This window comes from Rhinopithecus bieti, unplaced genomic scaffold, assembly GCF_001698545.2.
Source record: "Rhinopithecus bieti isolate Rb0 unplaced genomic scaffold, ASM169854v2 scaffold_42532, whole genome shotgun sequence".
NCBI classification, from domain to species: Eukaryota; Metazoa; Chordata; class Mammalia; order Primates; family Cercopithecidae; genus Rhinopithecus; species Rhinopithecus bieti.
This window is the reverse complement of record NW_016818301.1, coordinates 1,515,511-1,541,943: the sequence shown is the minus strand read 5'-3', so window position 1 is coordinate 1,541,943 and position 26,433 is coordinate 1,515,511. Positions and strand designations below refer to the sequence as shown.

The window sequence follows — 26,433 nt, the reverse complement described above, 5'->3', positions numbered from 1 at the left end:
TAGGGCTGGACCCACAGTTTGGGGGGAGACCCATCTTCAGGCTGCCAGGCTCCAAAAGAAGGTGGTTTTGCTAGAACTAGCACCTTAGGGGCCATCACCTGGGTTCCTATCTCCCGACCAGGTTGGCCTCTCCTGGAAACTCACTATCCCCCCTTGGTATTATTCTTGTTCACTCCTATCACACAACTAGGGCCTGGATCTGCAAGCTGGAGAAGAACTAGCAATTCCTCTTTAAAGGGACAGGGGCATCAGAAGCTTCCGATGGTATGCTTAGCTCTCAAACTCGTCCTTGTCTTAATTCTTAGGGGACTGTGTCTGTTTCTGTGACCCCTGGGGAATTTCTGGGTAAACTTTTGGGCATACCTAAGTCCATGGGATTAAAGCACTTTATAAACTGTAGAATGTGATGAACACATGTTATTAGCTCCACCAGGTTTTGTTACCATCAAAACTAACTTCACCCCCATTCACATTGAAAAGACTGCCCAGAACAGCATTTCTAATCACACTTAGAGGGAGAGGAAGCAAGTTTGTCCCAACATTTCTCTTGACACCCAATGATATTTCCTTCCTTCTGGTTCCTCTTGGAAAGCTAATGGTGAAAGTGAGGAGACAGAGAGCAGTTCTGGATTCTCCAGAGCTGAAGCTTGAGCTCTCATCTTCCTCCAGAGAGAAAGAGGGAGGGCATAGCCCAACTTCCAGGACTCAGAGCCTCCAAATTTCCTCCAGTCCAAATACTGCAATGGGGAATGACTCCTCCATGAAGGTATGGAAGACAAAAAAAACATGAGCTTTGGGGTCAGACACTCTGGGTTTGCAGTTGGTGCTGCTGCTTAGAACTTTACAGCATAGGCCAAGTTAGCCTCATTTATACAAAGGGATTTCGCTCTGTTTCAGTTATCCATTGCTACATAACAAACAACCCCAAAGTAATTACTTCTCAGGATTTTTGAGGTCATGATTTGTCAGAACTCAGCTCAGTAGGTCCACTCTATACAGCAGAACCATTGGCTTGGGTTCACATGGCTGCATTCTGCTGGAGTATTGACTGTGCTGTGCTGGACAGTCCAAGAAGCCCCCACTCACATGTCTAGGGCACAGAGCTTCTCTTGTGCTCTCATTCTCTCCATGTGGCTAACTTGGGCTTCCTCGCTGCATGTTAGTCTTAGGATAGTCAGACTTCTTACATAAGACTGACTTTTTTTTTTTTTTTTTGAGATGGAATCTCGCTCTGTCCCCCAGGTTGGAGTGCAGTGGCAGGATCTCGGCTCACTGCAAGCTCCGCCTCCTGGGTTCATGCCATTCTCCTGCCTCAGCCTCCCAAGTAGCTGGGACTACAGGCGCCTGCCACCACGCCTGGCTAAGTTTTTTGTATTTTTAGTAGAGACGGGGTTTCACCATGTTAGCCAAGATGGTCTTGATCTCCTGACCTTGTGATCTGCCCGCCTCAGCCTCTCAAAGTGCTGGGATTACAGACGTGAGCCACCACACCCAGCCAAGACTGGCTTTTAAAAGAGAGTGTACCAAACTTGAAGGCAGAAGCTGTAAGTCTCTTAAGTCCAGCTTTGGAAGCTACATAGCATCACTGTAACTCTGTATTGGTCAAAACAGGTCACAGAGCCAGGCAAAATTCAAAGGGAGGGAAAATTAATTCCACCTCTCAATGGGAGGAGTGGCAAAGAATTTGCAGCCATCATAATCTGTCCCACACCCTCGCAGGATTGTTGGGATAATTTTTTTTGAGATATGAAAGACTGTAGCATAGCTCATGATACATAATTTGTCAAACATATGTTTAATAAATGATAGTTACTGTGAGAATGGGGATAGACATATGATGCTTTGCAGGTATTGGGCAGGCCCTTATTGCAAATGAAGGCACCTGACTTTTAGCTGAGGCCAAACAGAATTAATGAATGGCTTTTATACCGGGGAAGTCCAGAGGTTAGTTTGAATTCAGGTACAACTGAACCCAGGGGCTCACATGGTGTCACAGGCTTCTTTCTCATCTCCTTCCCTTTCCCTCACCTCTGCATCTATTGTTTCTGCTTATCTCTGCCTCTCTTGGCATACTGTCCTCATTGTCTCCTCCTGCAGACTTTCTCCATGACAGCTCCATATGCAGTTTTAGATCCAAAAAAAGAAGAATGACCTTCCCAGTTGTCTCCAACAGAAGTCCCAAGGAAGACCTTGCTTAGTTCAGCTTGGTCGTTTGCCTATTCCTGAACCAAAAATGGTGTCCAGGGAGATGGTGTCTAGGGAGATGCCTGGGATTGACAGCCTCTCTAGAACCCCAGGGGGTGGGGTGGGCACAGGGAGCAAAGCACAGTTCTTCAAATAAAACAGAAGGAAAGGGAGCTCATTCTGGATGTGACAGACCCTCACCGTGGCTTCCAGGACCCCTGTCCTTCCCCCGCAGTGCCCCTGCATTCACTCGGTGACCTAGCCTGCTTCAACCCTCAAGGTTCATGGTGGGGAGGGTGTCAGGCTGCAGTGGGAAGGTTGAGGCACCAGGGTTTTCCTTTCTGCCTCCTCTTGGCTCCCTTAGGTCAAATGTCTGGGCTTCAGAGAAGTCATGGAGAATTTGGACTTAGAACTCCTTGACCAAAGGAGACTCTGCTAACTTACCAAAGGAGACAGTGGAAATACATTATGGTCCACATAGAGGATAAATGAAGCTCCCTGAGGGCAAGGTTTATATTCACAGATCTGCCTTCCCCAAAGCTCTGCTCTTGTCTTCAAACAACAACAACAAAAAAACAAACCCAAAACCCAAACTCCTGCACTTCTCCCAGAGACCACCAGGGGGCATGCGGAGCCCAGCTTCTCTATTAACACAGAGTAACAGACATGACCTGCAGGACATCTGGGAAACTCAAGGGAGTGGTGGGCAGGAGAGGATAGGACTGAAAGAAAGCAAGGAGACCTACCAACAGCTTGGGTCAAGCTTCTAGGGTTCCAGACTGTCTGAGACGTCTGGGCTGGCCCAGACCTAGGGCTGGGATGCCAGCCTTCTGGCCTCTACCACTGCTGGGTACTGCAGGGGGTGAGATAGGGTGGATGATGCTGGACTTCTTCCTCCACAATGCCAGAGAGGGAAGCTGGGAAAGTGGCATGAACTGGCACCACCCTAGGCAGGTTAAAAGGAATTCAGAGGAAGCAGTATGGTACAATGAAAAATGCCTCGTTTGCTAGCGTGACCTTGGTCAATCAGTTAACCTTTCTGAGCACTTCCTATCACCTAATAGGGGTCCCTGATTGCTTTTTAGCACATTGGGAGAATGCACTTCCATCTTTAAACTGCTGGTCACATGTTACTAGTCCATCTTCTGTGACCAAGCCCTGAAGGCGTCTGGGCACTGCCTTCTATGAAGATTGGGAATTATGACCCGGGAGGCACCACTGGGACTTCTAGCCTCATCTTTTTTGAGCCCTGAGATAGATCTGTGCTCTCTCCCTGCTGCCTGGGACGGGGCCGGAAGTAGAGCTCCCACCACCACCCACCCCTGCTCATCCAGCTGCTCAGCCCCAGGCAGTCTGAGCCATCAAAGTCCCCTGCTGGCTGAGTGGCAGGGGACATGTGGAACTGGGGAGATGGGGGAAGTGCACAGAGGCACCCCAGATGTGCGTGTGACCACATCAGGAACAGGCGGAACACAAGCAGATGGGTGAGGAGGCCGAGTGGAAGGCCTAGGATCAGCCTGAGACCACGGGCTTGGGGAACATTTCCCTTCTCTTTCAATGACCAAATACATTAGGAGTTTGGGGAGACTGGAGCAGCAAGCCATTCCCCCTTACCTTGCTGAGAGTTGGTGGCCCCTAAGGCCTGGACAACAGGATGTAGAGGCCCCCATTGGTCTGTGGCTCCTTGGCTTTCTTCTACACCAACACAAACTTCTCCAGCTGGGCACCAGGACTGGGCTGGGGCTGGACTGGGCTAGGCTAGGGTTGTGAGGGTCCCACCTGTTCTCACCCCTGTGCTTCCCCGGCCCTTCCTCCCTGTGACCTTCTCCAGAGCTGCCACAGCTGGAACCATTCTCCAAGCTGCCTTTCATCCCCAGTGCTCCCCCGCCCCCCAGTGGCCCCTGTAATTGTGGTCTTAGGCGGTGGCTGCGGGGGCTGGGGCTGGGCTGAGGGCCAGGGCCCAGGGCAGGGCCAGGGTGAGGACTAGGGGGTGCCGATAGGGGCTTGGCCATGGTGTGGGTCATATGGGGCTGGAACCCCAGCTGCAGACATTCTCTGGGCCTCACCTACATACTTGCCAAGGCTCTGGACTGACACAGACCCTCCCCTCCCTTCACTGAGAAGTGCTCTGACTTGGGTACTCCTAGACCCTCCTGACACCAGGGCAGAGCCACGCCTGAGTGCAAGCCTCAGGAATCACTATTTGCCTCCTGAGTTTTTTTTTTTTTTTTAAGAAAAGGTCTTCTCTGTCTCCTTTGCATCTCTGTATTTCACAGACAGTGGAGGTGGGGGAGCAAAGAGACCCCCCTCATCAGAGAGATGCCAAAAGAAACTAAATCAGCTCCTCAACCAGGTCAGCAGCATTTCCCAAAAGGTGTCCCCACCAGAATCACTGGGGATGCTAGCTAGAAAGACAGATCCCCAGGCCTTTCCCTGGAAAGGCTGATTCAACTGCATGGGGCCTGGGCCTGGAATCTGCATTCCCACAATGGCCCACCCCAGGGGATACTTGTGCTGCATCAAGCATGGGAAATGCTAGTGTGAGTGGAGGGTGAAAAATAAGGACATCTGCAAGCTGATTATGAATCCCTTCCCTGTGTCATGTTCCTAATTCTTTCAGGGCCTCAGTTTCCCCAACAGCCAGTGAGAACATGACTCTCCAGCTTGCTAGTGTCTTCTCCCATTCTGGGCTGGTGCCTGTCTCCTGTGTTGAGTCTGGTCCCACCCCTACCCTTACCGCTTACTCTTCCCAAATGCTAGTCCCAAGCTGTCCCCGTTTCTGCAGCATGGTGGGGAGAGTGGGGAGGGCAGGGGGCAGTTGGGGTCAAATAAGGCTCTGGCTGACGCAGTCTGCTTGCTGCCCCTGGCTGTTTTCCTGCAGTCCAGCCAGACTGCTCCCCACCCCGCACTGCCCCACCCCACCCCAGCAGCCTCAAGCCCTTAATTCCTGACAGCTGCGGTGGCTGCCGGCAGAGATGAGGGGGAAAGGAGGGGGGAGTATGCCGTCAGCCTGCTGTTGCTCAGGCTGCCCCCACCACCTGACAGTCTGGGGACAAGGAGGGCCCCACCCCCCTCCTTCAATTCCCCGGGGATGGGCAATTCCAGGAATGGGCCCTTTTTTGTCTCTGAGCCCAGAGGCTCCCATAGTTTTGTCCCTAAGCCAGCAGGGGCTCTCTTCAGAGAGAGGGGCGTGTGTGTAAAGTGTGGGAGGCTTGTGCCCATTTTACAGAGGAGGATGCCGAGGGCACAGGGCAGGAGCAGGATCCACTATTAGGGCCCAGGCTAGCACCAGAAACAGAAGGCAGAGCTGCCTTTCCCCTACCTTCTGGCTCTCAGGCCCTTGCTTGGGCCCAGCACACTTGCCCTATATCGAGGAGGGGCTCAGTGTTCCGTTGGGGTGGAGGGACAGGAAGAGATCTCAGCGCTATTAGGGAGCTGAGGCTGGTATTAGGGAGCTCCTAGAGGACCATGTGCAGGTGGGGCCAGGGAGGGCCAGGACAAGACAGAGTATCTGCGGGCGCAGGCAGGCAACACTCAGTGTTGGGGCGGCAGCTGCTGCGCTGGGAGTCAGGAGAGCTGCGTTCGGTTCTAGTTCTTCCGCTAATTTGCTGTGTGACCTCTTTGAGCCTCGATATTTTCTTGTGAAATAAAGGGGAGCTAAGTAAACTATCTCAAGGGCCACTTCTAGGGTTAAAAGGCTCTCCAACGCCTCCTCCCAGGGCGTGCCACCCAGGGCGCTCCTACGCAAGCATTTACTGGGGGCCTGACACTGCTGCCTCCCCGGGCTCATTGAGGAGATGAGGTAGTCCCCATGAGCCGCATATCACAAAGGGGCAGAGGGGGTCTCCGTGAGCAGGAGCAGGAGGCACCTGTTTAAGGTCACACAGCAAAGGAGAGAAGAAGCCAGAGGCTGCCAAACTCCTCTGCAGGAGCCCACACCTGCCTAACACCAGGCAGGCCTGGGGGAAGTCCCTCCTCTGGTCGGGGAGGTGAAACAGAGAGACCGGCCCCTCCCCTCCAGCCCCTGCAGGTGTGTGTGTTGGGGTGGGGTGGGGGCGCTCCCCAGCAACTGCGTCTCAGCCAGGCACACACACCTCGCGGTAACACATATCCCTCACACAACCCAGCGCGCTCCACGCACAGGCTTCTTCCTGTGCACGCGCGCACAGACCCCAATACCTTTCCCTTTCCTGCCCTCAGCAGGGACGCTCCCACCCCCAGTCCCCAGCGGACGCAGTGGCCTCGGGACTCGTACACGCCTCCACGCCCTGCCGCGTGACGTCACGTGGGGTAGAGCCCTGAGACACTAAATGGTGGGGTGGGGGGAGGAAAGGGAAAGCGGCAGAGCTCCCCGAGCCGGGACAGTCACTTACTCTCCAGGCAGTGGGGCCCGACACAGACAGCGCCGCCCCTGCCAGCCCGCCTCGCACGCCCTCGGAAGCGCAGGCTCCCGGCGCTGCGCTGGAGGGCTCCCTGGCACCCCAACCTCCCGTCCCCAGCCCGCTGCACCTCCAGGCCCCCCTTACCCTTGAGAGGCACCGGGAGTTGTCGCGGGGGGGCCTCGGGAAATTCCCCGGACCCCTGTGCCAGGAGGTGCCCGGTTCGCCCGCTCTTCACCCCCCGCCCCCCCCGAGGGCGGTGCCCGGGGGTGCTGCCCCATGGAGCGGGGAGGCGGGCGCCGTCTGCTCCGGGAGCCCTGACCCGAGTCGGAGTTGTGTGTCGCAGCCGCCCCGACCCCCCGCCGATCATGCGCCGGCGCCCCTGGCTCTCCAGTCCCACCGGGCTGTGAGCCCCCCACTCCCAGCCCGTCAGGGCCTGCGCGCCATGGGCAGCGCCCACCCTCGCCCCTGGCTGCGGCTCCGACCCCAGCCCCAGCCGCGGCCAGCGCTCTGGGTGCTCCTGTTCTTCCTACTGCTGCTGGCTGCTGCCATGCCCAGGTGAGCCCTCACCTCATGCTCCGCCCTCTTAGAGAGTTGAGACCCCCGGCCCCGCAGGGGCCTCTGATGCTCTTGCTGGGGTAGAGGACCCTGGAAGAAGGGAGGGACAGGGTCATAGGAAAGTGCTAGTGCCCAACCAAAGACAGTGAGCTCCCTCATAGGAGGGGGTTGGACTGGTGACAGGATATGGGCAGTCCAGGGAGACAAGGCAGTGCCCAGGAGCATGATGGCAACTAGGAGGGGAGGTGTGTGTGTGGGGGAGCAAGTGCCAGTCTGGAGTTCCTGCCCTGTTGGGGGAATGCACCCCCACCCCAGGAGTAAGCCCAAGCTGCCTCACTCCTTCCTGCAGCTCAGCCCCAGGTAGCGGCAGGGGTTGGAAGGCTGGAAGAGGGTAGCCCAGGTGGGATCAGTGAGAGACTGCAGCTGCAAGAGCTGTGTGTGTGTGTGTGTGTGTGTGTGTGTGTGTGTGTGTGTGTTTTCAGTCGAGCCCAGGATCCCAGCAAACTCTGTTGGTAAACAGCAGTTTCTGTGTGTGCCCATGTGTGCATGTGAGAGCTCATGGGTCAATGTATGTTAAGATGAACACATGTGTAAATAGGGTGTCCTTTGTGTTGTGTTTCGTAACTACGCACTGAAGCTGTCGGCATGTGTCGTAAGCTGTGCTCGGGGTTGGGGGTTTCCGCGATCGTGTCTACCACAATGGTGATCGGCAGAAGTGTAATAATAGAAATACATATGCTAATGGGATCGCTGGGGAACCCTGTGGTGTATGGCAATCTGTGGCCTGGGAGGATGTGGGCATAGGAACATACTGTTCGGACAAGGCCTAAGGGGATGTGATGTGGCATACATGTGCATTTGCACGTTTACCTGTGTGGGTATGCAGCTAGCTGAGTGAGTTGCATTGAGCAGGATGATTGTGAGGAGGTCAAGGAAAGAGGAATGTGGAGGAGTGTACTGATGGGCCCAACCTTCAGAAGCAGAGGTTGGAAGAGGGAGTGATTATGGCCTTTGGGACAGAGTGTGTGTTGTTAGATGGGGCTCTCCTGGTCCCCCCAAAACACGTACCCTCTCCACCCCACATGTCTGCAGGTCAGCACCCAATGACATTCTGGACCTCCGCCTCCCCCCGGAGCCTGTGCTCAATGCCAACACAGTGTGCCTAACATTGCCAGGCCTGAGCCGGCGGCAGATGGAGGTGTGTGTGCGTCACCCTGATGTGGCTGCCTCAGCCATACAGGGCATCCAGATCGCTATCCACGAATGCCAACACCAATTCAGGGACCAGCGCTGGAACTGCTCAAGCCTGGAGACTCGCAACAAGATCCCCTATGAAAGTCCCATCTTCAGCAGAGGTAGCTGCCCCTCACCCCAGCCTCTGCCCCTCACCCCTCATCCCTGCCACTGCCTGCCCCATCCAGCATCTCCACCTCAGAATCTATTCCCAGGCATTTCTAACCCACTGCCTCAAGCTGGCATCCTCCCATCCCCACATGCCCATCTGCTGGCTGTGCTGCTTTCCTTCCTCTTTCTGGTCTCAGGCCATGGGGGCAGAGAAATGGGGCAAATGTGTCTCCAGACTGGGCTGTTTAGGCTGAGAGTGGCAGTTTCCATGCCTGAGAACTAGACTCCTGGGTCATCCTACCCTATCACTGACACTGCATATCTCAAACCCAGGAAATATCTGTACTTGTCGCTTGCCTCTACTTACCCTCTACTTAGAAAACCACATTTAGGATGGGGAGCCCATGAGGAAGAACCCAGAATCAGCATGAGGAGGGGTTGAGGAATTTGTCCAATTGTGCAGGTGGAGGCAGCCTGGACAGGTAAAAAGTCTGCCCTACTGCAGAAGCTCCTCCCGGCGGGGGACACCACCAGCCTGTGTGTCATCCCTGCTGCCTCTGGAAAACCCTCTCTGAATCAGAGGTGCTGGGTGTGTGTGTGCCTGTGTGTAGTGGTTCCTGCCAGCAGGCCTGGTCGTCCTGTCAACTCCTCTTCCCCTCACAGCTCAGAGGAGCCGCAGCCCATTCCTTGTCCTCCCTCCCCGACTTCTGGGTGACCCACCCGGACAATACCGGAGTGGCTTGGGCTGGGGATGGCAGGAGGTTTTGTCACTCACTTCTGCCTCACACCCACCTCCTGGCCTGGTATCTCAGGCCTTTACTGAGATCTTTTGGGAAGGATGGGGGCCCTGCCTCTGGGATGGGCCTAGCTGGGTATCTATCTCCCCTCTCAGTGGCTTGTGTGGGACATTGTGGGCACCCCGTAGCCCTGGCTCCTTAGGTCTTGTCCAATTTTCAGTGGAGGTGGAGTAGGGGAGGTACACATACACCTTGTAGCCTTGGATCTTGAGGCTTCTTGGGGAGTCAGGCTGTACCTCAAATTCGGAAAACTCAGAAAGCCGAGGCCCTTCCCTTTTCATCAGGACCCCTGCTTGCATCCCCTGGGCCCCCCAAGTCAGGGGGCCAACCCAGGCCTCCCACCAGCCGAGCTCCACCCGCTCGCCGCCGCCGCCCCCGCGCGCTCGCCCCTCCCTCCCCGCGCGCCCCGGGGCGCTGTTTCTACCCGGCCGAGCCCAGCCCGACGCGTGTGGCGGCATGCAGCCGCGAACTAATCCCCGCGGGCCGCGGCAGACGGCTCCCGGCCCCAGCCGCGTCGCTCTCAGAGGGCGCCCCCCGCCCTGCCCCGCGCTCCCGCCCCTTCCTGCCCCTCCAGCCGTCCAGTAGCGGCTGCCCGGGACCCCCGGGTCCTGCCCAGCTCGGGCCGCACTCTCCTCTTGTCCCGCCGCCCGCGCGCCGACACGAAGTGACTGGCCTCGGCACCATTCATGCCCCGGCTGGGCTGGGCGGGCGCTCTCCGCCGCCGCGCGCCCGTTCCTACCCTCTGGTTTCTAGGTCGCCCGTGCTCTCCGCAGCCGCGTTTCCCTCCGGGGCCCTCGGGTACCCCATGAGGACTCCGTAGTCCTGGCTTTGGTTTCTGCCCGCTGGGGACCCGGGTAGGCTCGGAGGTTCTAACTTCTGCCGCTTCGGGTGAGGCAAGGCAAGCTCTGCATCCCTCTCCTCGGCCTTGGTGTCCCCTCTGTCCTCCTGTTCCCTCTAGACCCAGTGAACCCAGGTGCCCTGAGAGGCTCGCTGGGTCAGGCCCGCGCGGCCTGCTGGAGGACCTTGGGGTCTTTGAAGCCTGGGGGAGAGTTCAGAGCGGCAGAACAGCGCAGGGCTGGCTGGGTGCCAGGCGCTCCCGGGTTCACCTGCAGTTTAATAAGCGCGAGGTGAGCTGGGGGGACGGGTGGAGGGAGGAGGTTAGGGCTGGAGAGGGACGACTTGCCGGGGCTAGCCAGGGCAGGGAGGCGCTCAGCATGGGGAGGGAGTGGGACAGTGGCTGCCCGGCTCCAGCCGCAGTAGCGGGGCTGGCACTTTCCCTGGGCCTCAGGACACTGGCCTACCTCTGTGGTTTCCGCTCCCCAGCTCCCCATCAACGCCCCTCATTGCTACACCTCACACCTCATTTCTACCTCTTGCTTCTCAGAAGGGACTCTGGGCTTCTGGAAATAAATCTGCCAATCCTCTCCTCCACTGGCCACCACTGCACCCCTGACTCCACCTGCATGTTCATCCTCCTGGGGGGCAGTTATTTCTCAGTCCATCTTGGCCCATCTTCTGGAGGACTAGCTAAATTGGAATCCCATGAAGCCACCCACGGTGTCAACCAGCCCCTGGTCTACTTCCTTCCACCAGGAATCTCCTTTCTTTCCAAGTTACACATTGCCCATTGTGTGGGTCAGGTGACCTCCGTTTCCTCCAAGTGGAATGTCTGGGTGCTGATCCCTTTTCTGACCCATGTTATCAATGGGTTAGGATTCTCTTAAATGTGGATTCTGCCATGTTTAAACTTCAGACACTGCTTGGGTTGGGGTCCTGGGTCCCTTGGGCCTTCTTTAATGCTGTTACTATCATTGAATTGTCCTGACACCTTCCCTGCGATGAGCTGGGCTGGAGGGATGGAGTTTTGATAGAGGGAGGGGGAAGAGGGCTTGAGCATGTAAAGTGGACAAACCTGGGAAGGCGAGGCATGCAACAGGGCTTTGCCCAGCCAAGCAGAGGGGATGAAGGGGTGCTGGAGCCTAGGCCACGGGGGACAGGGACAGGGGCCTCCGGTAGGAATACAGAGGGTCAGAAAAAGCTACGGGAGGGCCCCAAGTCCATGCTGGCTGCTTCACCTAGTTCAGGAGCAGCAATGACCTTAGTGCCAATGGCACTGGTAGCCCCAGCTTTTCGTGCTAAGAATCTAGATAGCTGGTTCCTGGGCTGGGTACTGGGCAGAACATCTGGTAGAGGGGAGTGGATCATTGTGAGGAACAGAGAACCCCTTCACTCACTGTGGACACGAGGACAGGAGGGAAATTTGAGGAGGGGGCAGCTGGGAGCTGGGCTCAGCACTGGAGTGAGATGGGAGGAGAGGTCAGGGAGAGGTTTGATGGAGGGAAATGTAGTAGATTCACACAGCAGGCCCTGGGAGCTCCCACACAGTTTAGGTACTGTCTTCCCTAAGGCCCAGACCCATTTGGAATGGATGGAAAGAGGGCATGAGGCCCTAAAGCCATGCTCCCAGCCCAGGGGAAGCCAGCAGCATGGGTTTCCAGGCTCTGCTCTCCATGGCCCTGGCTCATTTTTCTCCCCACCTCCTTTTTACATTTATCCTCTTGGTTTTATGCCTAGGCCTCCAGGGATTGGGGTGGTGCTCAGATGGGGAAACCAAGGCATGGGCACTCATATCCCAGGATCACCTAAGGTTCTATTATTCTAAAGATACCCAATTAATTAGCCAACATATACTAAGCACCTGCTGTGTGGGCACCGCTCTACAGCATTTTATCCGTGCTTTAGGACCCACAAACAATCCCCATATTGTAGGTCCTATCATTAGTATCATTTTACAAATGAAGCTAAGAGAAGCTGGGTAACTTGCCATTAGTCACACAGCTTGAAAGCGAGCCATACAGCTAGGAGTCAAATGCAGGCCAGCTGACTTTAAAGTTTGCACCCAATCCCCTTCTATACTATCTCCCAAGTTGCAAGCCAACACGAAGTCCCACTGTGTACCTAGAGAGGTGAGCTGGTGCAATGGAAGAGCATGCCAAGAAATGAAACTGACATGCATACGTGCGTGCACACACACATGCACACACACACACCAAACACCTACTCCTGTTTTTGCATATGTGTAGCTCCATTCAGTGTCACGCCTAAGTGTTCCCACATGCACACTAGTCTCTCTCTCTGCCCAGGCACATGAGCAATGCGCAGATTATTTGCATGGAGAGAATGGAGACCAGACCTCTCCCCTTCCCTCCCTCTTTGACTTGAATGGGTAGGGCTCAAGCTTCTCTAACCCCTTCTAGTTTCCATTGGCTCCTGAATCCTCTCTCCTCCACCCTCCCCTGCCCTCCAAACCTCCTCCCCCAGCCCCTTCCCAGCCGTTGGCTGCTGTGGCCTGTAGCAGCAGCTGACTCCACTTAGATGCTGGCAGTCCCTGTCCCAGATCAAAGGCAGGGCGGCTAATTGTGTGTCTTAACGAGCCCCCCTCTCCCTGCTCCGGGCAGCCCAGCTGGCCATGGCCCCACCCGCTCCCCCTCCAGCTGGCCAGATGGCACAGTGCCTGTGTCTGCCCCAGACAGTTGGGGCCAGAACCGAAACTGGGGCCCTGAACAGGAGCTGGGGGCAGACTCAGTGGGCTGGACTTCTATGAGGCCTGGATACTTGCAGCAGTGGGTGGCCACACAGGCCCTACCTTGTCACCTCTGCACGTGGCTATGACAGCTGTCAGAGGCCACAGGGTGGTGTAGGGAAGGTGTCTTTAGCTGCACGGGGTAGGGGTGTTCTCTGCAGCGGTGGGGTACATTTCTCCAGATTTCCCCAGGCTTACCCTTAAATGTGACAGGGCCTAGAAGATGGTGGTCGGCCCTGCACACCTCCCTGGACCAACCTCATCCTCTTTCCTGGTGCCATGCACAGACAAGGTGATAGGAACTAGAAACTGAGCTACCTGGGTTTCTTTCTCAGCAGCAGGACTCCCATGGAGTCACATGTCCTACAATAGAAAGATGCCAGACCTGGGAGCTGGGAGAGCTGGGTCTGGATGCAGCTCCATAGCCCCTATGACCTGTGTTTTCTCCTTTTGCATAATGTGTGTGTGTTTGGTAGTGGTGGCAGTGTCTGTGTGGAGGTGATTTCTGAGGTCTGGGCTGCCTCTGGAGGTCTGAATATTGCCATGTGTCCTAGGAGCAGGCTGATGACTCCCCAGCAATAAGAGAAGTGCTCGGAGTTCCACAGATAAAAGGCAAGGGATAAATGCAGGGTGTGCTTCCCAGGAGCTTGGTTCCATCCTCCTTCTCCTTAGGTTCCACTTCCCCAGGGCAGTTTCTACTCCTCTGCATCTCCTGCTAATTCCCAGTATCCCTATAGAATGTTCCAGCCCCATCCCCAACCCCTCTTCTCTGCTCATAGCTGAATTCCTTATGGAAAAATGTACTGAGATGCCATAAGCCGGAAAGAGAGAGACACAGTCTGCTTCACAGGCATCTGGTGGTCCAAGTGACCTGTTCTAAAATGGGTCATGAGCTGCTGGGCTTTGTCCCTGATCAGGGTGAAACAAAAAACAATGACCCAAAAAATGCAGCAGGATTGAGTGAGGTCAGATAGGAGAAAGAACTTCTCAGTAATAGCTAATGTTGGAGTAATACTTCCTCAATTAGTAAGGCACTATTCTAAGCACTTTAAATTTACCAATTCATTTAATTCTTGGAACAACAATGAGGCAGATAATAGCCCTATTTTACAGATAAGGAAACTGAGGCACAAGGAGGTTAAGTCACTTGGCCAAGGTCACATAGCTATTAGCAGCTAGTAAGTGGAAGAGCCAAGATTTGAAGCAAACTGGTTTCAGGAATCAGTTCTTAACTACTAAACAGCTTGTTCTATTTCTTTCTGTTTTTTGTTTTGTTTTTCTGTTTGTTTTTGTTTGTTTGTTTGTGTTTTTGGCAGGAAGGGGAGGACAGGGCTCTGTGATGCAGCAGGTGAGGATTAAGGTGGATTGGTCTAGGCCTCTGGCTTCTCTTGCTGCCTGCCCTCTCTCTGGTGTGCGGAGGCTGGTCGGAGACTTGTACCAGAACTTGTTCCTAGCTGGTCCATTCTCAGATGCAGAATAAGCAAAAGATAGCCTGCATGTCTGATAATGTGACCCTCCTTTGCAAGTAGGCCTCCCCCTGCCACAGGTCCAGGTGTTCCCAGAGAAAGGCTCAGGCTGGAGCACCAAGAAGGAAGGCATTGTGGACAAGCCAGTGGGCAGGCCGGCCCAACTGCAGCCCCCAAGAGTGGCTTGGTCAGGGAGAGTCTGTGCCTCCTGAACATCTAGTGGAAGGTATCTGCCTCAGCTTGCCCTTCCTTCTCCATGTTCAACACTGCTACATGCCAGACCCCATGCAGGACCCTGGGCTTCCCTCTAGCATCCCTCCAACAGCCTCTTCAGCTGACCTGGATGGATCACAGGCAAGGTGGCTGGGTAGTGCCTATTTCTGAGTGGCTTTCAGGGATGTCCTGTGGACAAGGAAGGGGAAGCTCTGGTGACCCATTTCTTTGCCTCTGGAGTCTGGTCATTAGGGAAGGTCCTATGCTGTGCCTAAGATGCGCATGCACCCATCAGGCTATCTTGGGGCAGGGAGCATTAGGAGCTGACCGTCTCTTTACTTACTTACCCTGCTGCCCATTGACATCTCCTAAGGCCTGGAATTTCATTATCGACAATTTATTCTTTTTTTTCCCCCAAATTGTGTACATCTTATTTTATGAAATATCATTTTATTTATTTATTTAAATAGGTTTTTGGGGAACAGGTTGTGTTTGGTTACATGAATAAGTTATTTAGTGGTGATTTCTGAGATTTTGGTGCACCCATCACCCGAGCAGTGTACACTGTACCTAATGTGTGGTCTTTGATCTCTCACCTCACACCCACCCTTTCCCTGAGTGCCCGAAGTCCATTGTGTCATTCTTATGCCTTTGCATCCTCATAGCTTAGTTTCCACTTATAAGTGAGAACATACGATATTTGGTTTTCCATTCCTGAGTTACTTCACTTAGAATAATAGTCTCAAATTCCATCCAGGTTGCTGTGAATGCCATTGTTTTGTTCCTTTTTATGGCTGAGGAGTATTCTGTGACATACGTACACCACAATTTCTTTATCCACTTGTTGGTTGATGGGCATTTGGGCTGGTACCATTTTTTTGCAATTACAAATTGTGCTGCTATAAACACGCGTGTGCAAGTATCTTTTTCATATAATGACTTCTTTTCCTCTGGGTAGATACCCAGTAGTGGGATTGCTGGATCAAATGGTAGTTCTACTTTTAGTTCTTTGAGGAATCTCCACACTGTTTTCCATAGTGGTTGTACTAGTTTACATTCCCACCAGCAACATCACTGGCAATGAATTCTTTAGGTTAAACATTGCCCTCATTCTGTGGGCTTATTTTAAAATTGCAGATACCACCGTGAAAGGTAATAGATTAAGTCCCTGATTGTAAAAAGAATGTGTTTAGCAGATACTTTCTGCCCTACAGTAGAGATGTAGACACACAAATTCTGAGTTTACTAAAGGTGATGTTAAAGAACAGGAGAAGGGCCGACAAAAACCAGAGGGCTGTTGGGAAGCCTCCCTCCCACCCACCAGGTTCTGTGTGCAGAAGAACTGGCTTCTGGGGTGATTTCTGCCCTTCTTTGACTCTGTGTCCTTGCGCCAGACTCTTCTACATACTGGGCTTCAGTTTCTCCTTGGGATGATGAGAAGGGTGGGCTGGAGAATGGGGTGTCGAGGCCCCTCCAGAGTCCATGTGTTCTGGGTCTTTAACCACAGGTTTCCGAGAGAGCGCTTTTGCCTACGCCATCGCGGCAGCTGGTGTTGTACACGCCGTGTCCAATGCGTGTGCCCTGGGCAAACTAAAGGCCTGTGGCTGCGATGCGTCCCGGCGAGGGGACGAGGAGGCCTTCCGTAGGAAGCTGCACCGCCTACAACTGGACGCACTGCAGCGTGGTAAGGGCCTGAGCCATGGGGTCCCGGAACACCCAGCCCTGCCCACAGCCAGCCCAGGCCTGCAGGACTCCTGGGAGTGGGGCGGCTGCAGCCCCGACATGGGCTTCGGGGAGCGCTTCTCTAAGGACTTTCTGGACTCCCGGGAGCCTCACAGAGACATCCACGCAAGAATGAGGCTTCACAACAACCGAGTTGGGAGGCAGGTGAGAGCCCCACACCCGGGTCTGCTTCAAATCCCTTTGCCTAGGGCCTACCCCTTGCCCAGGCCTATCTCTCCTCTGAGGACCACATTGCTCCCACACGTCACACCTTGGCAATCTTCTCATTGACCCTGTCTAACTCATTCAACAAGCACGCACTGAGTATGCCCTGTGCACCAGGCACTGGACTAGGCCTGGGGATACAAGGCTGAAACAAGCCCTGTTGCCCTGGATCAGCATACCACCTGCTGAGCAACCTGCTCCTCCTACTTCCTCGGGAGATCACCCAGGAGAAAGGACAGGGGTGCAGTCAGGACTGCAGGAGTCTAGGCCTGGCACTGCCATCTGACTCCTCCCCTATGGAGTGAGAAGGTTGAACTAGATCATCCCTAAGGTTCCCCACAATGCTAATGTTCCATGATCCGGTGATCTCTCCCAGCCTTTCTGTGCAGTCTAGAATGAGGGATTCCTGCAAAGTAAGGGGTGTAAGTGAAGTTCCTAGGGGCCACTGGGGAACTGTGTTATGGTGCCTTCCTCCTGTATCCTCTGTCCTCAAATGCTCCTACTACTTCAAAGGTCATTCATTAAAAATAAATACATACACACATACATAAAAAAGCAGAAGAAAGGAAAGGGGTAATAGGTTGCATTTATTGATTGCTTACTATGTGTTAGGCACTGTCTTGAGCACTTTCCTACATATTAACCTATTTAATCCTTACAACTACCTATGAGGTGGGCACTGTTATTAACCTTATGTTGAGATATGGAAACTGAGGCACGGATTGACCAAGAAGCTTACCCAAAATGATGCAACTAGTGAGAAGGTGGTCCAGGCAGGATTCATCCCCAGGAGGTTGACCTCTGAGCCTGTGCTCTTTTGTCCTACAGCATTGAATCTGCACTCTGATGCCCTGTTGGCTCTCATGGTAGCTCAGCACTGTCCTTTCCTGAACATTCCACCTCCATCATCCCTTCTCTTGACTGCCCAGCCTGTTGAGGCCTTTTTCCTGGCTTCCTCTCACTCTGGCTGGCACCTTCTCCATCTCACTTTCCTTTCTCTTGGCCTCTTAGCCCACGATGGGTCATCTTCCTGCACAAAGCCTCCAAGCTGATTCACCAATTCCCATCCTCACTTAGAGGTGGGGTAAACTGAGGCACACTTACCCTTGGGTCATGTCCAGCTCCCAACCGGCCTGCCTTGTACAGCTCTTTTCCCAAGCTTCACCGCCATCCCAGCCCATACCAACGGTGCCTCCTCCTCGTTAAACTGGTTAATTAATGGCTGCTGCCCGTGGGAAGCAGATGTTCTGGAGCTGTTGGCCTGGGGAGGCATTGGGCTGGTTCCCACGTGGTGCTGACAGCACAGGCTGCACATGCACGCTGAAAAGCCCTTTCAGACCTCGAGGGGAAGGCATCCTCTCTTATGGCCCTACTGCCCAAGTTTAAGGGGCTCTGGATCATTGCTGTCCCTGTCTCAGGGTGTGTTTTCGGAGTAGACTGAGGGAAAGGAGGGGATGTGGCCAACTTCTTATGGGGTTTCTGGTGAAAATGTCAAAGGGTTCTTAGTGAGGAGACTCTAGAGCAGGTTGTGAGCTGGGTTGGGGGTGGCTAGGTTTCATTCCCATAACCACCTCCCTTGGAGGCCTGAGGGCTTCTTCACTTTCACTGGGCTGTAGAGCCTGGCTCTCTCTGGTTCCTTTCTATATTCAGGTAGAGCTTTGGCCCCTGGTGGCGCTGACTTTTCCGAGGAGGAACCATGGGTCTCAGCATAGTGCAGAATGAGTCCCAGGCAGCATAATCGGGGGGCAGTCTCCCCAGCACTTGTCCCCCTCCTTTGGCTCTCTACAGAGAGATGTAGGGGGAGCAGGAGGGGAAGCACTGAGAGGGGACCAAGGCTTTCTCAAACTCACTGAACACCGACCCCCACCCCCCAACCCCAACACAAACACACACACACACACACACACACACACACACACACACACACACACAACCTGGAGCGAGATACAGCAGGGCCAGCACCTTCCTGCTCCTGGCCCCAACCCCAGGGGTGGCAGGAGAGGGAATTTCCCTGCTGATTTGGGATCCCCCTTCAGGAAGCAAGAGCCTCCAGCCCCAAGGGCCCCCTGCAGCTGCTGGAAAGGCGGGCAGGAGAGGAGGGGAGCCGGAAGGTGGAAATTCCCCCGGGGCCTGGCCTGGTGGGAGGTGGGTAGGAAAGGCAGAGGCAGAAGAGCAGGTACAGAAGTTTTTCTGACTGCCTGGTCGTGGGACCCTCGCTCGGGGCCTCAGCGTTTGCCTCTGTATAATGGGAATGGGTTTCAGAAGGCCAGACTCAGAGCTGGGAGGAGGGCAGTGGGGCTGGGCGCCGATGTCACCCCTCACGGTGCCTCCCTCCGCAGGCAGTGATGGAGAACATGCGGCGAAAGTGCAAGTGCCACGGCACGTCAGGCAGCTGCCAGCTCAAGACGTGCTGGCAGGTGACGCCCGAGTTCCGCACCGTGGGGGCGCTGCTGCGCAGCCGCTTCCACCGCGCCACGCTCATCCGGCCGCACAACCGCAACGGCGGCCAGCTGGAGCCAGGCCCAGCGGGGGCACCCTCGCCGGCTCCCGGAGCTCCCGGGCCGCGCCGCCGGGCCAGCCCCGCCGACCTGGTCTACTTCGAAAAGTCACCCGACTTCTGCGAGCGCGAGCCGCGCCTGGACTCGGCGGGCACCGTGGGCCGCCTGTGCAACAAGAGCAGCGCGGGCTCGGATGGCTGCGGCAGCATGTGTTGCGGCCGCGGCCACAACATCCTGCGCCAGACGCGCAGCGAGCGCTGCCACTGCCGCTTCCACTGGTGCTGCTTCGTGGTCTGCGAAGAGTGCCGCATCACCGAGTGGGTCAGCGTCTGCAAGTGAGCGGCCCGGGGTCCCCTGGGCCCTGAACGAGGTCCCCTCCTGGAGCCTGGCCCTCTGAGGCTTACGGCCTTGGCAAGGCAGCATCGCCTTGGCTCTTGGGAGAGGAGATTGGACCACATGATCTTACAGGAACCTCGCAGCTCTGAGGTCTGTGATCGCCGGACAGTCCAGGCCTGTCTGAACCCCACCACTCACTTCTGTGGGCTCTAGGACTTACTGGGTTCTTCCTGCCTCCCCCAAGCCCAGACAGTTCAGTTGAGCTGGGGTTTGCCCCATACCCTAAAACAAGCGTCAGCCAGGCAACCTCTCAGTCTGTCTCCATCCTTTCACCCCTTCCCTGGAGATGGGAGGTGGGGAATGAATGGAAGCTGATGGGCAGAGAGAGGAGGATTAAAAAAAAGAAATAGACATAACTGAGCTGAAGTAATTCCATAAAGGGCCCAGACACCCTCCCCCACCATTCCCCTCATCATTCATTTAACAAATATTTATTTTGCACTCTCTTTGCGGCACTCTGGGGGGCGTGGGGGTGGCAATGTGAGGCACTGGGGCCACAGATGTGAGACACAGCACTTGTCCTCTTGGAGGTTACATTCTTGCTGAGGGGAGGCATGGGCAATAAACAAGTAAATAGACAAAGTCATTTCAGACAATGCTGTGTGCAGGCTGCTGGGCTGCTGGGTGTAGGGGGATTTGTGGGGAGTGGGGCTCCTCAGACAAAGCCACTGGTTTTTCAGGGAAGGCCTCTCTGAGTGGTGGTACCCATGCTGGGACCTGCACCATAAGCCATGCAAAGAGTATGGGTAAGGGCATTCCAGGCAGAGGCCATGTGAAGGCAGACAATGTGAGCTGAGAAAGATCTCTGCCTGCTGGAGGAACAGCAGAGGGGCCATTGTGATTGCAGTGAAGAAATCAAGGGACAGACTAGCAGGAGAAGTATTCAGAGGGTGGGCAAAAGTCACATCGTGTGTCTTTCTAAGCCAAGGTAAGGAGTTGGGATTTTATTAAAGAGGAATGGGAACCCTGAGATTCTTAAGCAGGGGAGTGTCATGGTCCAAGTCTCATGTGGATCGCTGATGGGGAACAGGCTGAAGGGGGATGAGGTGACAGCTGGTAAGCCAGTGAGGAATAACAACTATCTTCTAAATCAGAGATGAGGCTTGGACTGGTTGGAAGCGGTGGGGATGTTGAGAAGGGCTCTGGTGCCAGAGCTCTAACCGCCCACCTTGTGCCTGAGCCCTCTGCCACAAGCCAGGACGAGTGGCCGTGCCCAGCAGCAACTGTCTGCAGAGACAGGAGGCACTCAGAGGAGTAATCCTGGGCAAGACCCAGCTCAGCCCAGCCCAGCGCCCCGGGGAGCAGGTGGGGCCAGGAGGCGCGGCTGGGAAAAGGGTGGCGGAGGAGGGCCCGGAGACTCACTGTCTGGATTCTGGTCTCTCTGAGTCCAGGCAGGGTATATAAGTAAGGTACAGGGGGCACATACTTCCTGGTCCTCTTGTGCTCCCAGATCCCCATACCAGGGTGCTCCTTAGCAGGTCAGCAATCCCTCCCCACCCTCATGTCCCCATGAGGACACTGTTGAGGACTTTGGGTCCAGTGTTGCACTCTCCTTGGTTCTCGGATCTGATGTTTTTCTGGAACAGACCCTCAAGGAGGAGGGCAGTGGAGAGGGGAGTGAGGTCAGGATCTCAGGGAAAGAACACTTCACCTACTGCATCCAGGCCTCATGCTGCTCACACTTGGGGATCCTGCTGGCTGCCTCAATTTACCCTAGAATAGCACCCCTCTTGATGAACCAGGCAAGGACGAAGACTTGTTCCTTTCCCCAGTGACCAGCCTGCACAAATTCTCCATATTTTCCACCCCTCATCCATGTCTCCTTACCCCTGGGTAGGAGTGAGAAGGAAAGGGGGGCCTCTTAGTGATACACCCCAGTAGGCCCACCAGCTGGGATATTTGCCCCCATGAGCTTGCCCCTCATCTTCTTCCCCTTCAAATGCCAGCAGCTCGCAGGCATGCCTGTGGTAGTGGGGCCTTCCAAATGCTCAGCTCTGCTGCTTCTCTGGAGGACAGGGTTTCTTTCCCCATCCCCCAAAAGACAGCCCCACAAGCGGGCGGGTGAGAGTCCCCCAGGAGGAGGGGTAGGCAGGAGCAACCAGACACACCTGCCTCATTCCTTTCCTCTTGATCACCTAGGAGAGCTGTGGGGGCTGGGTTTTCCACCCCCTTCCTCCCTCCCATCCCAGAGAGGAGGAGAGAAGAGGTGGGTTAATGGAGGCCTGGGGTTGAGGGGGTGCTGCCATGCCCAGCAGTGTCCACTGCAACATTAGTCCTGGCCTAACCCTCCTCTGCCTTCGAGGCTTAAGGAGGACTGAGCTGGGGGAGGGGAGACTGAAGATGAGAGGTAGAGGATCAGGACTGGGATAAGGTAGGAGCAGCCATGCTGCAGAGCATGTGTTCAGTGCAGAGAGAGGGGTGGGTAGTTGGGTGGGGCAGGAGGCTGGACCCGTAGTTGTAGGGAGGGGACATGTTTTAATGACATAAGTCAAGGTGATCTGATATGTGTTAGCCTAATTTGTGAAGCCCAGAAGCTGACGAGTTCTGGGACCAAAGCTGACGCCCACAGTTGAAAAGGGGTGTCTAGGACTTGATAAGGGACCTAAATTAGGAAAATGTGGAGGTGATGGAGGGTAGGAAAATGGGGCCCAAACGGCACTGAGCTTATGCGTACTGGATGAAGGGTGTGGCAGGGATCAATAAACTGATGGGAAATAGGGGAAATGGGCTGGAATAAAGTGGGAGGGTGCAGTTTAGAAGGGAGGAAGAACCTGCCAACAGCCTGGGAAGGATCGGGGGTGAGATTTGGAAATGAGGACAGAAGGTGGGTAGAGATCATTCAGAGAAGGAGAGGACATCCCCTGCCACCAACACCTTTCACCTGATGGGCGCTAGGTTACCTCCTTGCAGGAGGAAAAAGGAGGAGGAGGAAGGGAAATAACAGAATGAGGGTGGTGGACAGATTAGAAGGTAGTGGTGGGGTTAAGGGTCAGGGAGAGGCAGCCAGGCTGGGATGAGATCAGAACGCAGGCATCCTGCTTTACAGTCACCCAAGGTCCAGGGTAGAGGCACTCAAAGGCAGACTTGCAGTTGTAGGAGCAAGTTCAGGGTTGTAGCAAGTTCAGGGTCATCCCGGAGCTCCCTCTACTTCCCCCAAATTAATGTGCCCCAGCTAGCCCCCGGCAGGGGGCCTTCCACGTTGGAGTGTGGCCAGGTTCTAGTCACAGCCACCTTCTCTCCTCCTCCCCCCACTTCTCATGTGGTTGCCGGCAGCTGCCTGCGGTCGCCCCAGCCCCTGCGCTCAAGGCACGGGGACTTTCCAACAGGGGAAAAAATGACTTAATGAGAGTGGGAGCTGGGGGCGGGAGGGACAGGTCCCTGTAATCACCGTTCGGCTGTGGGGCCTGCGCTCCTCCGGGCCCTTCCCCGGCTTCCTGCTGCCAGCGCCTCCCTCTGGCTCTGGTGGGGGAGGAGGACAAGCTGGCGACTGGGGTATCCCTTTTCAGGTGCCAGGCTCTCAGGGGCCCCAGATGCCTTTGCTCCCTAGGCTTGCGGTGTATGGAAGCTGGGACACCCCATGATTCTTCTCTGGACCTTGTCCTGGAAGTTAGGGTTGGCGCGGAGGAGGTCTCTCCCTGGAGCCGTTAAACCCTGCTAGTGGGTTGGGGGGTATAGGATCGTGAGGAAACCCTTTGCCACTTCGCGGCTGCGCACTTTGGAATGCCCCCGGTTACTGTGGTAACCAGGGCAGCCGAGGTGTGTCCTCGGGGCTGGGAGGCGCCCGCCCCCCCCTCTTTTCTCGCCGCCCGCGGGGCCAGGCCGGGCTGCTGCGGTGCGCGGGGGTGGGGGTGTGCCGTTGCCATGGCAAGGGTGCGCAAGGAGGGCACATTCTTCCCCAGGGTGGGAGCGCCCTGGGGATACAAGAAGGGGGGTAACCGGGGCAGCAGAAAGGGGAGGGGGGTCAGAATGAGGGAGGAGTCTCGGACTAGACTAACCAGGGCTTCTGGGGTTTGGGTGGGGAGTTTGGAATCTGCCCCCACCACCCCCGCAGCTCTCCCAAGGCATCCCGCTCCTCCGCCTTTCACCCTCGCTGGGGTTCAACCTCCCCCCAACTCACGAAACCCCAGTTTCCGGGGAAGGGATCCCCGGCTACCTACCCAAAGGCCTTTGGCTTCCTCCAAAGCCGGGCCTGCGGAGCTAAGGGGCCCGCTCCCTTCCCCCCAGTGGAGTTGCAGCCCAGACTGCCGGCCAAAGCCCTGCAATTAAGCCCCTCGCCCGCCCCTGCGCCAGGCCGGGTCTGCGCTGCCAATTACAGCAGCACGCAGCAGCTGATTACCCCTGCCGGAGCCTGGGGAGCGGCCAGGGGTGGGGACAGCGGGCAGGTCAAGGGGGCGGGGTCCCTGGGGTTGTCCCTGGCCCCGGGGTCCTTCACTGGAGCTTCCGACTCTAGCCCAGCTTCTCCGCCCCAGACAATATGGGGAGAAGGGGTCTGTTCAGTACTCCATCCCGCTGTGCCTCAGTTTCTCACTCCTCCAATGCACACCGCACCCAGAGCAGAAAAAGCTCAGAGACGGTCTGTGTGGATGTTAGAACATCTGGAGTCAACGGCTGGGTTCTCCATAAGTTCAAGCCTTAAAGTCCAGCTCTCTTTCCCGCTGCAGACTGCCGCGTGGGTCTCTCCAGGCCCTGCGCCCCGCCCTGTGGACCCCTCTGGGTTATGCTGAGCCAGCCCAGGGCCGCGGGTAGCCCAGACTGCACTTTGGTGGGAATCAGAAAACGTCCCCCCTGGGTGGAAGGCGCCCCTCTTCTGCCCTACAGGAGAAGGCAGTCCAGGAGTCTGCAGAGCAGCGACAGTTGGAGTGCTCTGCCACCACCCTTGCCCCCTGCCGTCCCTTCTTCGCCCCTCCCTCCTCCGCCTGCGGGTCTGCAGGGGCTCGGGTAGGGCTTCGCGCCTCCCGCGGTCCAGCTGCCTACATCTGGCCAGCAGCTGGGAGCCTCCCACCGCGAACTGCTGGGGACACAGCGCCCTCTGTTGGTGAGAGGCGGCGGCGCACCAGCTTTCAGGCCTTGGGGCGCGTAGCCCCAGTTTATTGGGTGGGTCTCAACTCAGCCGCTGCCCTCTGACTTTGGGAATCAACCGTCCTCCGCCTCGCGCGGCGCCCAAATCCGACTTCACGGGCTCATTGCTCTCCACCGGTCGCGGCCTTGGTGGCCCTCTTTCCTCCGTCCCTGTGTGCTTAAAACCCGGCTCAGCTACCTAGCTAGCTGTCCACCAACCTCCGATTTTCGACTTGTCTCGGCTTCGTCCGCAGGTTCTGCGGCACTATCTCTCCGCACCCAACGTAAAAGTCCTTAAATAGGAACATGATTACATAAGTCACCGTCCATTTGCTCAATGGAATTCCTTGCCGCGTCCTTAAAAATGAGGCGTTTGAAGTATATTTAGTTCCTGAGACCGTGTTTGCTCTAAAGGGATGGGGGGTGGAGGAGAAGACGCAAGATACAAAATAGCACAGGGCAGCGTCCCTCTTTAACTGCAAAAAATTATAGATGCGATTTGCATTTTGAAAGTCTAAAATAGACATCAAAACGCTAACAAATTATTTTTGGATGGTGGGCGTATAGGTGGCTTAAAATTTGTTCTCTGTTTATCTGCATTTTCCATCTGTCTATAATGAACGTGTGTTACTTGGGCACATTAATAATTATGTATACAGATTATTTTCTCCCAAAATGTGAGCATCAAATTATATCATTAGATTACACTAAATTTTATTCAAATTAATTTATGTAATTTTGTTTGGGACAGGGCCTCGCCCTGCCGCCTAGGCTGGAGTGCAGTGGTGCAATCAAGGCTTGCTGCAGCCTGGACCCCCAGAGCTCAAGCGATTCTCCCACCTCAGCCTCTCGAGTAGTTGGGACTACAGGACTACAGGAGTATGCCACCACAATCGGTTTTTCGGCGTTTTTTTTTTGTTTGTTTGTTTGTTTTGTTTTGTTTTGTTTTTTTAAGAGGTGGAGTCTCGCTTTGTTGTTCAGGCTGTTCTCTGAACTCCTGGGCTCAAGCGATCCTCCCGCCTCCGACTCCCAAAGTGTTGGGGTTACAGGGACTGAGTCACTGCCCCTGGCCAGAATACACTAAATTTTTAAAAAGATCCCGTTTAAAACTAGGAATTGGGGGACCTGGCCTCCTGACAAGAGCTAACATAATTATGTCATTGTGATTTTCTTTTTAAAACTTTAATGGTTTGTAGTAAGAACAGGTTTCCAACCTCTGAATCCCAGGGCCCGGGGAAGTCAAGAAGTTGTTAGTTGCTTCCATGTGGAAGCCAAATCCATATACACATTCAGTATTGTCTGTGAATGGAATAATGGGTTTACTTTCCATTGCATTGCACATGTATGAAGATGCTGCCATGATTAATAATGTAGAAAATTTGTAAATAGGTATTAAACCTTTTTAAAAATTCTCTTCTTTTTGCAGCATTACACATTATTAGCTGCCCTCTCCTTACATATATGGAACCCTTTGGTGTCAGTGGTTGATACTGCACTGCCTCATCCTCCTCTCACTCTCCACTGCCTCAGGGATTTCATTCACTCTTTCCTTGTCTTTTTCTTTTGAAGTAATTTCAAAGGTATAGAAAAGTTACAATGATATACAAAGAACTTCCCCCTTTCCTGAACCACTTATGAGTAAGTTGCCTCCATGATGCCTCATTACTCCCTAACATTTTAATATATATTTTCTACAAATGAGGACATGCTCTTTCATAATCTAACACAATGCTCACAATCAGGAAATTAACATCGATACATTGGTTCTATATAACCCCCAGACCTTACTGGACTTTCATCAATTGGCCCAATGCTGTCCTTTATAACCAAAGGATCCAGTCCAGGATTATTCATTGCATTTAGTTGCCGGTCTTTCCAGTCTCCCTCTGTCTGAAATGATTCCTAAGCCTTTCCTTTACTTTCATGACCAGGACAATTTAGAAGAATAGTACAGTGCTATTGTAGAATGGCCCTTAATTTGGGCTTATTTGTTGTTTCCTCATGATTAGA

General features: G+C 54.8%; 1 protein-coding gene across 1 annotated transcript; it reads left to right on the top strand.

The window, feature by feature from the left end:
• Positions 1-6,540: 6,540 nt before the first annotated feature.
• Positions 6,541-19,947, top strand: WNT10A (Wnt family member 10A). The gene is made up of 4 exons (XM_017856904.1): positions 6,541-7,121; positions 8,214-8,476; positions 16,032-16,411; positions 18,811-19,947. Exons 1-4 carry the CDS (start codon positions 7,009-7,011, stop codon positions 19,306-19,308), a joined length of 1,254 nt encoding a protein of 417 aa, XP_017712393.1. The 5' UTR covers positions 6,541-7,008; the 3' UTR covers positions 19,309-19,947.
• The last annotated feature ends 6,486 nt before the right edge of the window (positions 19,948-26,433 follow it).